Here is a 12369-nt window from a genome sequence, read left to right on the forward strand (position 1 = left end):
ACATGGCTAAATCAAGCGCATTAGAACGCGCAACTACTTCTACTCGTCTCATTCGATACACTTAATACCTAAAATAAATATTACTATTCTATTATTAAACCAAAACACCAAACAGAGAAATCTGTAAGCCGCAGTTGTAGTATTTAATCTAAAATAATATTGCTGAGATATCAGAATTTGTAAATAATTTGTCAAAATAATTGCGAAAGAAATCTGAAACTTCGTGGAAAAAAATTAAATAGCACGTTCAATTTTATATTTTGTTGCCTACTTTTCAGCGCGCCCTCTAATAAAACGAGAAATTACTTCTTAACCTATTTTTCCGTAAAAAAAACGTACTGAACTCTAACCGATGTTAGGGAATATGAAATTTTAATGACACATGCAATTAAATTAAAATGAAATAGTCCAAAGTACCACAAAAACATATAATTACTTAAATATGAATAAATAGATAACTAGATTTAAATGTATCTCTATATTATTCTGTTAGAAAACGTAGCAAATGCAATTTCTTTGGTGAAAGTTAAACGCGAATATTGACTCCATGATAGGAAAATTGGTGTTTATACAACAAAAATATTATTTGAAAAATATTACAGTTAGAAAGCTGACTTTTTGAGAAAAAAAAATATCAAAAACAAATTTAAGTATTAATGAAAGAGATAATAAAATTAAAAGCACCACAACAACGAAAGCATTGAAATCTGACTGAAGAATTAAATTATTGAAACGATAATTCAATACCAGTGTGTAAAAATAGTAAAAAAAAAAATAAATTTGAAAAGTAAAAAAAAAAAATTAAAAGTATGGCAACACTACTTACCCTAGCGCTCTCCTTCAAATCTTGCATCGATGGATCGTGTATGGGCTTGCCTGAGGCCAATTTGGTGGCATTAATCAGATCACCCAAGGCAGAGGCGACATCCTTAACGGCATTGATAACCATAACTTGCGAATCCGGCTGAGTAGAGCCTAGACTACAAGCGCCACGCTTAACAGCTTCCGAAAGTTGTACTACAGAGAGCAAATAGCAATGAATTTAACTAGAAAATAATATTTTTAAAGCCACACTTACGTATAGTTGAGACGGCGTTCTGTGCAGCGTTCGCCAATTCCTCTTGTGTGCCCGCAGCGCCGGTGACCAGTACTTTTGTGTCCTCGACCAAAGCCTTGGCGGTTTGTAGTATATGTTCGCGATGATCGGCAAATGAGCCGTCACCGTCCGAATGCAAAGTGCCTGCAGTGGCAAACATGATGGTGGTGTCAAGATCGCCAATAATGCCAGATACAGTGTGTGCAGCATTAATGCAGGCCTGCGTCCCACGTGAACCAGCCTGTAGCGCAGCCAGAACCTGAGCCACTTTTTCGGATACGTCACGCGCATTGCGTGCGATTTCACCCTGGCTCGACGCGTCGTTGGGACGCGCGCCAGTTGCGCCTGATTGTATCATGGAGCTCACCGAGCGACCCAAATCTACTACACTCGAACGTATGCGCATAGCTACATCCGGTGTGGATGTTGTTGTGGATGCACCCACCGAATCTTGCGTCAACTGCGTATAGTGCTGTGTCATTGCTAAGGCGAGTTGTGGCAACAGCTGCGGTTCGATGGTCGCCTTAGCGTTCATCTCATTCGCGAGACGTGCGATTTCCTTCGCCGATTGCACCATGCGTGTTTGATAGTCAACGAATGAGTCGGAGTAGGAGGCATTAAGCAACGATTGACGTTTGTCTGTCAAGCGTGTAATGGCACGATTCACTTGCTCCATGAGGCCGGTTACGACACCCATTTCCGCGTTGATCTTTTCAACCGTTTCCGTTAGCTCTTGTATCGCTTGACGCGTGTAATCGATCGATTCATCCAGGTGTGTGTGTGCATGTGTGGAGCGTGGATTGCCAGCCGAGTCCTTGGCGGCTTGCACTAGCGTTACAGCGCTCTCCACCACCGATTTCGTTTGGTTGATCAAGCTCATTTGTTGGTTGGTGTGCACGATGTGCGTACAAGCGCCGATGGCGCCATTCACCATGGGCACAATGTAGCGTGAAATCTCGCCGACGGCGTGTCCCAATTGCTCGGCATTGTTCTTGCCCGCCATGCGTATTGGTTCAAGCTTGTCAATTAACTCAGCTGCGGAATTCAATGTTTGACCACTGAAACCATGTAGATTATTATCACGGCGCTGACTCAAACCCTGTGCGCTCACAGCCATGGCACAGCTATCCAACTCACGTGTGCACGTATTCAGCGTATGCAACACCTGTTCGCATTGTGCTTGACCCGGCGCTTTCTCGCGTATGTTGTCCACTAAGCGTTTCACGGATTCGGAGACGGGCGCTGAGGCATTGGAAAGTTGCTGCCATACTGGTGGATCATCCGGTGAGAGCGCCAATGATTTGGCGGCCTTCACCATTTCGATGACACCGTCGATAACACCGCGTCCAGCATTGATTACTGGTTCTTGCGCCTTACGACCTTCCGCGGAGATTTTTGCTGGTACCGAAATAAATTCTGGACTGGAAGCATATTGACGTACCGCTTTGACAGACTCCAATAGCGGTTCTACGAGGCGTGCGCGCGTTGGTGTGGATGGCTCGTCCTCAATACTCTTTATCTCCTGTACCAAGTTTGAGGTGGCTGTGGCAACTTGTTTGGCCAATACAATGAATTCATTCTTCGCCACAGGATTGTTGGTGTTCATGCTGGCTTGTCGGCATATGGAGCACAAATAACTGGTATGTTTGGCGATTACCGTTAGCGCCGATATTTTTTGCTGCTTCGTGGCCTTGGCGCTACTCACAATCTCGCAATGCTGACGTATGCCTTGATATGCCCAGCTCAGTTGAGCCTGATCAATGATACCCGGACGCCCGGCGACGCTGCTCGGATGCGATACTCCTATCAAGTAAGCTGCCTGTGCAGATGACTCGATCAAGCTGTGTATGGACTCTCCCACGGTATTTACCGATTGCCCAAATCCAACGTGATTCGATTGTTTGGCATTGTTAATCATCTCGGAAATGGCGTAGCCCAAATTGCGCGACTTACCAGTCGCATTCTCGACGCATTCGAAGTAGCCTTGTTCGTTGATGTGCTCATGTGGATAGTCGAGCATTACGCGCAGTCCTTCAATGTTACGTATGGCATTGTCGCATTCCTTTTGTCCTGGCGCGGATTGTATGCTGGCGTCGACGAGTTTGTTTATACTTTCGATGACACTGCGAGCTGCGGCATGCAGCAAATTCTTGGCATTCGGTTGACCTGGATCGGCGGCAATAGACTTGGCGGCGGATAGTAATGAACACGATTGTGTTGAGACATTGCGCAAACGGTCAATCATTTCCGAACGTACGAGCTCATCGGACGTTTGACCGACCATCTCCATGGAAACAGCGAGTAGATCGCGATAGTTGGTGGCAAAGTTTTGGCTAGTATCGGCTAATTGCGCGGGACTATCATACGCCTGCACAATTTGACCGCTAGCCGCGCTGAGACCCTCGGCGACTTGCTTCAACTCCGACTGCAATGTGTTGTAGTTACGTTCAGACGGTGGAAATTCATTCATCGAGAGTATTTCACTTAATTCGCTCACATTACGCAAAGCGATATCCACTTCACGCTGACCAGGTATGCAATCGACGGTCTTCGAAAGCGCAGCGGTCACATCACGTCCAGCCTTTGTTAGCGCATCCGTGTTGCCAACATTTTGCAGCGTGCGTTGTGCTTCTTCGATAAGGCGCGCCGAGTGTAATACCACATCATCGGCGCAATCTATGACAACCGGATTCTTTGTTGTGGCCGCGACGCCATGTACACTCTTGGTAAAATCACCGAGCGCTAAGGCAGTATCACGTCCGGCCACACCCGCGTAACGACGTTGTTCTTGTATAACCGATGAGAGTAACTGTCGGAGCGCAAGACCCACATTTTTGGCGGATATGCGCAACTGTTGTGCTGTGTTTTCGACCGTCTCGCCTGGCAATGGACGAATGCTGCCCGATTGCGCAGCCTTACGCGTGTCGTCCAACACATTGTGCAGGTTGCGCACTGCCTCCAAAGCAGATTCCAACTCTTGTCCGCCGCAAGCTTCACGTGCGCGCTGGGCGGCCGAATTCAATTCGGACACGGTTTGGCCCAGATAAAGTGCGCTCTTCGAGAGCTGTGTTGCTGAGGGTATGTCTGTAACGGTGGGTTGTAGCGCGCGTGCGGAACGCGATACCTGTATGGCTGGCTCGATAAATTGCTCAGCGGCTTCGATTAGATTGAGCTGTGCATTGGGATCATCAGGATTGGAACGTGTAGTCTTCACCGAGGTCACCAGACGTGGTATGGTGTCCGCCGCGCGTTTGCAGTCTTGTAACAATTGCTCTTTAGTTTGATGGTCATCACTATGCTGTACGGCATTCTGCGCCGCCGAAATGCATTGTGTAGCGGCGGAGGCAGCCTGTTTGGAGCAGTATTCGAGACGATGGATTAGATTACGTTTCATGGCCGGCGTATTGGCAGTGGTGGTGGTAATTTCACGCAACTCCTCAGCTGCACGACGCAAAGCATTTTGATTTTCGGCGTTTTGCGGATTACCCGAGCAGAGGCGCGCTGCTTCGACGAGTTTTGCTGTAGCGTCAGCCAATTGCTTGGCAGCCGAAAGCAAACGACGTTGCATATCTTCATCCTTTTGTTGATCCGCCTCGCCTTTGATGCTTTGTATCAATTGAGCGGTGGCTTGTCCGAGAGTTTTGGCATGGCGTACCATTTCCTGTGGATCGTTGGAAGCTACCAATATGTCCGTGCCGATAATCACATTCTCCACCGGACTCATCTCTTGACTGGTGCGACTAGCATATTCGCGCGAACTCAACTTGACATGATCCAACATATCACTCAAACTCTTCGACACATCACGTGCAGCGGCGAGCAGATCATTCTTCAGTTTCGGATCGTTGGTGGCATCATTGCACACCTCACACAAATTATTAACAGCACGCGCTACATTACGCGCCGCCGCCTCCAATTGTTCACGACAAGCGGCGTTATGCAACGTTGGCGCAACAACCTTAGCGCAAGCTACGAGCTGACTAGTCGCCAAGGCGCATTGACTAGCCGCGCCAATAACGCGATTGCGTGACTCCTCATCCTCACAGCTGGCAGCAATCGCCTTAGCGCGCAACATCAAAGCGGCGGTGGTATTCGCAACGGCCTTGGCCAAAGTCAAAAGCAGATCATGCAAATCACTATTTTCAGGCGTTTCCTCTTCAGCAATGGTGCTGAGCACATGCGTCGTAGCTTCACCCACACGACTAGCGGCATTAATGAGATTCTGGGAAGGTTCTTTGCTCTCCGGCTCGGCGGCCTTTAACAAATCGCTGAACGCATTGCATAAATTACGCGCGGCATCCAACAAACGATCACCATTGTTGCTATCCTCCATGAGCGCGGCGATTAGACGCACCTCCTTCGTTACTTCTGGTATGGTTTGTGTTATTTGTGAAACCGACGCGGAGATAGCCTCCGTATCGACCTCATCAAACTGTGAGGCGGTTATAATTTGTGCAGTAGCTGCATTCATGGTGGCCACATGACTGGTCACCGCCTGTTTCGAAGTGTCCAAAGTGTTCTCACGCCATTCGATCGAACGCAAATCGGTGCCGAGCTCCTGTATTGGCGCCTAAAAGTAGCAAACGGGATTTTGGTGTGTACTAGTTGTTGGGGCGTACGTTTTTTAAGCGCTTTACTGTTACATACCTTCGTTCTAAGCTCTTCATCAGCGCGCAGCAAGACATCTTGACCCGCCGAGATGTAGCCGAGTAGCGCGCGTTGCGGTTCGGTTAGGTTCACAGTGCTTATGCGCACCTCCTTCGTCTATAAAGATAGTTTTTTATTTGTAGAATGTGTCAGTTAGAAAAATATGTTAGCAAAATTTATATAATTTTACACTTGTTAACCTACTTTATGCATATTTTCGCATTGACCTTTTGTGTGTATGCAGCATGAATTGAATGAATGAATTTAAATTAGAATTTTATTGTTGCTAATTTAGGTTATGTTTCTATATATGTATATACGAGTATACGAGAGGCATACACAAAGCTCATGGCAAAAGAGAATAAAATGACAATGCAAAATAAAAAAAAATAAAAAAATGTAAATAATTATGTATTTTAAAGAAAATTTATTTGCACTCACCGTTGGCGGTTGATGGGCGTGGTTAACTTGCCCCACGTATGCGCCATACTGCACTGATTGTATTTCACCTTGCGTGTACTTGCGCTCGCCTTTTTGTTTTCACATTTTTTTAAAGTAATTTGTGCAATGCGTAGATTTTTAGGCAAATAGTGCGAAAATATGTACAAAAAAAAAATATATTTAAAACATTTTAAAAATTATATAAAATTAAAAAGCAATATATATTTTTAAAAAGTATGTACAAAAATTTAAAAAACAACGAAATTTGTTGTCAAAAACCATAGAAAAAGCTTAAAGCGCAAAATTTACATCGAAATAACAACTCACCATCGGATGCACGCAGTATTTCGGGGTGCGCCAGTGACTCGGTATTGATTTTACCAATTTTATTTGTTTCATGTTGCAAGAATGTTGCTCTGCAAATAGAAATAAATGCAATTAGACATAATCTTCACACTAACACTTTTCAATGCTTACTTTGAGGGCGCAACTGACTCCTCCACCATGGTAGAGCCTTCATCTCCCTCAATACCAAAATGATCTTTGGTTTGTTTCTTCTTTAGTATAATATCAATATAACCAGCGATTAGCTGTACAATTTGCTCAGCCTCGGTTGTTTGCACCGAGTAATATTGATTGGCATAATCACCGAAATCCAATGTAAAGGTATTCGGTGAAGCGCCCCAACGACGCACCGTCGTTAAGGGCCACGATACTAGAATCTCCTTGGTGCGCTCATCCAAACGCAATACGGAATCTTTGGTCACGCCCAACAAGCGTGGCACCAACTTATTGCGTCCGTTCATCTTCTCCTTCACCAAGAAGAATGTCACACCGTAGGTAGGCAGCTCACGTGCCGTTTTCGTATATAAGACTTTAGCGTCGATTTCCGTCAGAGCAACGTGTTTTTTGTGCTCCGCAAATATTTTCTTTTCAATGTTCTTCACACGTACGTAGGATTGCGGAAGGAAATCCTTTAAGCTGTGTGGGTGTGTGTGAGGAGTAAGATGTACATATGTAAATACTTGTGTGTGGCGAGCACTTATAGGTAAATAGACTTACTCTAAAAATCCGGGCTTATGCTTGGCTTCGTTGTGTGGGCCGAATTGAATGTGCACTTGTATGCCAGCGAATTCACAAGCTTTTTGTATAAATAAACAAGTATAAGAATAACAAGAACAACCTTTATGCTGTGTATTCACAGCAGCCAATAATAACACGTACCTTTATCCTGTGTAACGGGATGTGTGCCATCGAGTATGGCGTCACGCGCCTGCACGTACAACAAATTCAATTGCACCGGATCACGTGAGTCAATATTTTGATCCGAGAAGAAGAAGCGACGACGCAACAAAACCGTTTCCGATTCATCGATGCCTTGTTCGCGCAGCGTCTTACCGACATCCACCCAATTGACTGCAAGTATACAATATACATATACACATACTTTTGTATAATTAATGTCACTTACTTTCATCATCGGTTTTCAGCTTCCGGCGCAAACTTTCCATCTTTGCATCACGATCCTTTTCGGTGAATTTCCGACGCAACGTCAACGTGCCAAACTTATTATCCGGCAGGCTCTCATTCTGCGCCTCATTATCCTCGCGCACCAGTCCATACTCCTCGTGATTGGTGATGCCGATTTTCGTGCAAATGACCACCATTAATTGCGACACCGGTTGGGAGTCATCGACAAGTATGGTCTTCACGGCACCGTCCAACATACGTACACGCAACGTACGTAGCTTACGTCTATATTCCAGCGTGTCCTGATTGTGGAGTATATAATAGCCGAGCGTACGGCCGGCTTCCAGCCAAACGCCCTGTTGATGTTGCTCATCCGATATAAATAGACCATATTCGCTGGCTTTGGGTGGGAAAAAAATAAATAAAAAGCATAGCAAAATGTGTGATGATTCAAGAGAAAATGTGATAGATAGGGAATCAAGCAAAGTGCGTGGGTTGGCATACAAACATACATATATGTCGTATATGTTTACACTATATACAATAAATGCCTTATATAACCATGCATATACACATATATGTGCATGTATGCATGTACATAAGTATCTCTGTGCACCACCGTTATTGTTTGCTTATACTTACGTTGTCCCTGCACAGCTTCGGCAAACTTATCCCGTATAATTTTACAGGCATCAAATACTGTCGTGTTGGGATGGAATTGTATGGTCTTTGTGACACGGCCACCCTCTAACTGTATACGTAACGATAGTGTTGACATTTTGACACTTGTCGTTGTTCGTTTTGACGTCGCTCTTTCTTCGATGCGTGTAGTTGTGATGCAGATATCGACTAACTATGTTGTTCTTATTGTTGATTTTGTTGATTTTTGCGTTTTTCGATAATAAAATTATAGACTTAGTTTTAAAAGGCACTGCGTAAGAGAAGAGCAAGAGAAATTCGGCTAGCATTAGTATTGGTTTTTTGATTGATTTTAATGTGATGCGCAAGCAGGCATGTACTAACATAAAAACGAGTATGTAAAAATATATATTATGTAATAAGATATTTATTCCCAGCAGTGAAATACACTTGTTATTCTCTAACTGACTAGTCACATACTTCGATTCGCAGCTTAAGAGTTCGATTCTCTATCTTATATCATAATTACACTTGCATGTAAACGCACCAATTAGGAGAAAATTTTTTAAAATAATTATTTCGAATGGCGTGTTTAAAAAAAAATTATGATTTATTAATATTACAAAATTTATTTTTATCAATTTTTATCGGATGCAAAAATTAGTTCTTTACGTAGTTACGTAGCAGGTAAATAGTACCTCAGGGTGCATCCAAAAATTGTCGAAATCGGAACACAACTGTTCAAGTCCCCAGATACCGAATATGTAGAGTTCAGTGACTATAGCTGATTTGTTACCGAAAATATTGGTAAAACTCTAGAGATAAATTTTTGAAATTCGGAGAGAATCTTTTCCTGATATTAGTGTGCCCTTGTTTCAAAAATGTGTAAACTCAAAAAATACGTCGAAACTTTCCCTAGCCTACACATGCTTAATATTAGGATTTACGAACTTCCGGTTGAATTTATAGCGTTAATATATAGCATGTATTAGCGTTCAATAATGGTTTTACTACAGCTTAATTCCGAAAATTTGTGAAATTTGGCCACGAGTTACTCCAACTCTCATTATATCGAATATGTTGGTCAGTGCCTGAATTATTTTCATAAAATTACTTGGATATATGTTCCTAAGTATAGGTACATGAGTAATGCTAAATAGCTTAGACCACTTGCTAGCTAGAGTAAAATTTCTACTCAATTTTTTAATGGATACAAATTAAATGCCAAACTAATTTTTCAATTGTTTCGTCTAATGTGGAATCTTTAGAGGTTAGTTTGTAGTAGTTTTTAATTTAAAAAATGTTTTATATTCTAGTATTAGTATTTGTCCTATGATTCTTATTTTTTATGCAAAAAAAAAGTGGAACTTTAAAAAGCTATCGACTAAGATCCACTGTGTCAACAAATTCTAACGTTAAATCATGAATACATATGAATACAATACATATGTAGAATAATTAAATTTTATCTTAGTGAAATCGAATACATGGCGAAGAAAATTGTTTTGAAGTGTTTGTTAAAGAAGTTTTTTTCACTGAAGCCAAGCTAAAGTCCAGAACTATATTTGTAAAGTAAATTATACATATATACCATAATCCATATAATCAGCGTGGTATTGTAGATTATAAAAAATAAAATTACACATTTTAATGAGAGTATTTTTTCAAATTTAAGACCAAATGTTGAAACACAATTGAGTCCAAGTTGAGAATTATAGTTTTCCCAAGTCGAGAAACGTTATTCTAACATGCAAAAAAAAATGCTTTTTGTTAAGAACGTTGTTTTTCGCATGAAATACTTGTACGTAAAACAGTTGGAGACTTGCGAACGCTCTGTTTATCAAATAGAATTACTATTGATAAAAAATATTGGTTATAAGAAAAAAGTAGTTCTAAACTAGGACCTCAAAATTAATCTATCTACCTATGTAATATAAAATTATATCGGTATTTATTAATTCTTTTATAAATTTTCATTCCATTTGTTTAAAAAAAAAATAGTATTTTCAAGGTTGAGCCATTAAATAAAAACAATAGAACCGAAAACTTCATTCGCCTTTTCTTTTTTGAGAAAACAAAATATTTCAATATAGGCAGAACTAAAAGAAAGAAAACTATTATTCGAGTATCAGAGTTTAATACTGTAGTTGCATAACCGAATATCTAATATTAATTGTTACTTCATTAATAACACAAAAATTTACCCAATTTTCAACAGTGTTGCCATGCATTTGGACTATACTGCTGTATGCAAAGATACTTTGTTCGAAAACATTTAGAAATAAAAGATGTTTAAGTAAACTGTAAATAAAAATACATAATAACCCGCTTTTTAGAAAAATATTTCAGAACCAATATAAAAACGAATTACTATACCATAAATATGAATATTAATATGATCTTCATAAATACGAATACTTGCAAAACCCAATATTAATCTGGATTGCGTTTAACACTCGTTTTTGAGAGTATTCATAATTACCTTATCATATAAATAGTCGGATTCTTTTTATTTACAGTTATTCGCATTTTTTCTGGGTGTACGTATACCCCGAATGAATAACCGGCTTTTGGAATTTCTAATAAAACTAGCATATACAAAATATACAATATTACTTCAAAATTATCAATGCCAGACCTTATTATCAGTCATCACTTTCAACGCCAACATGATTTAAGACGTTACTTTATGTGTGCTTAATTACTGCTTTGAAATGCTAGAGAAGTGAATATTTGACAATGGAAAAATCACATTAGATTGATGGCACAGAATCAACCCTAAATACCCGGAATGCAATCAAAGCAAGAGAGAAGAAGGCAGGCAAGGCAAAAGCAAGGGTTTTCTTTTCTAATATTTTTTTTTTTGGTTTTTTTTGGATAGAAGAAACCCTCCACCTTTTTGCGGTATTCATATCTTTTACATCGTAAACGCATACATATTAATATTTATCTAATGTAGATATGTAAATACATTATAAGGTGGTAAATGTGTGATAGTGGCGAGTATTATTGGAAACATTCTATTTTAATTTTTTTGTAGTCTATTTTTTTTTTTTTAATTATAGGTTATTTTGTAAACTCTACAATACTTTTGAATCATTTATGTCCATCTGTGTGTATCTTTTGTCAATATTTTCTTTGAAGCTTCTTCACAGTACGCATAATTGGCAAAATGCCAGCAACAACAACCCCTCTTACATCCGCTTCCGTTTACTTTGACTTACGGTAAATGTATATTTTACCGCAATGCGCTTACGTTTAAAATTTGCTTTCAGAGTTAGTTATCTATGCACTGGGCATAAGACAACCCTCACGAATATGCTTAGTTGCGGCGTGTGTTTGTATGAATTTAGGTTTGTTTCTATGTTTTCAAGTATGTTTGTATGTATTTTGTTATAACCTGAATAGGGTATATTAAGTTTGCCACGAAGTGCAACACCCAGAATTTCTTCTCGCTGACCCTATAAAGATATATATATATATATGTACATAAATGATTGGCGTGACGAGCTGGGGCGATTTAGCCATGTCGTCTGTCTGTCCGTCTGTATATCTATATATGCCCGAACAAGTTCCTCAGTCTGAGATATCGATCTGAAATTTTGCACCCTCCTTTTCTTCCCAAGCAGCTCATCTGTTGGAAACGTCGATATCGGAGCACAATAGCATATAACTGTCATACAAACTGAACGATCAGAATTAAGTTCATGTAAGGAAAACTTGTTTATTTGACGAGATATGCTGATGAAATTCTGTATGGATTTTTGCTCAAGGCAACGGTACAATCTCCGAATATACTGTTCGGATCGAACCACTATAGCATACAGCTGCCATACAAACAGACCAATCAAAATGCAATTTCTTGTATGGAAACTTTTTTATTTGCAAAGCTATTATACATTCGGTGCAACCGAAGTTAACGTTTTTTCTTGTTTATATGTATGATGCATACAGATGCAGTCTGCTTTAAATGCTTGCCTATTTTCTAATTCGATACTTTTTTCCGGTTCAAGCTGGAAACGAAACTGCTCAATAGCAAGGCAGGAAGCGAAGAAAACACAAACAAACACTGCAAG

The 12369-nt window shown here is 40.7% G+C and overlaps 1 protein-coding gene across 8 annotated transcripts in view; it reads right to left on the reverse strand.

The window, feature by feature from the left end:
- Positions 1-12369, reverse strand: part of rhea (Talin_middle and talin-RS domain-containing protein rhea) — a 63506-nt gene that overhangs the window by 11670 nt on the left and 39467 nt on the right. For 6 of the 8 annotated variants that reach the window (XM_014233327.3, XM_036360532.2, XM_014233326.3 and 3 more), the window contains 10 exons: positions 8297-8585; positions 7656-8054; positions 7409-7600; positions 7247-7325; positions 6662-7165; positions 6512-6600; positions 6185-6273; positions 5744-5860; positions 1079-5666; positions 827-1017 (listed from right to left, as the gene is read on the reverse strand). In XM_014233327.3, the coding sequence (XP_014088802.3) occupies positions 827-1017; positions 1079-5666; positions 5744-5860; positions 6185-6273; positions 6512-6600; positions 6662-7165; positions 7247-7325; positions 7409-7600; positions 7656-8054; positions 8297-8432 (6384 nt within the window). In that variant the 5' untranslated portion in view covers positions 8433-8585. Of the gene's footprint in view, positions 1-826; positions 1018-1078; positions 5667-5743; positions 5861-5947; positions 5971-6184; positions 6274-6511; positions 6601-6661; positions 7166-7246; positions 7326-7408; positions 7601-7655; positions 8055-8296; positions 8586-12369 lie in introns of those variants that run through there. The other 2 variants (XR_011397215.1, XM_036360545.2) reach the window with 2 other exon arrangements.

The sequence above is a fragment of the Bactrocera oleae genome, chromosome 6 (genome assembly GCF_042242935.1).
Source record: "Bactrocera oleae isolate idBacOlea1 chromosome 6, idBacOlea1, whole genome shotgun sequence".
NCBI lineage: Eukaryota > Metazoa > Arthropoda > Insecta > Diptera > Tephritidae > Bactrocera > Bactrocera oleae.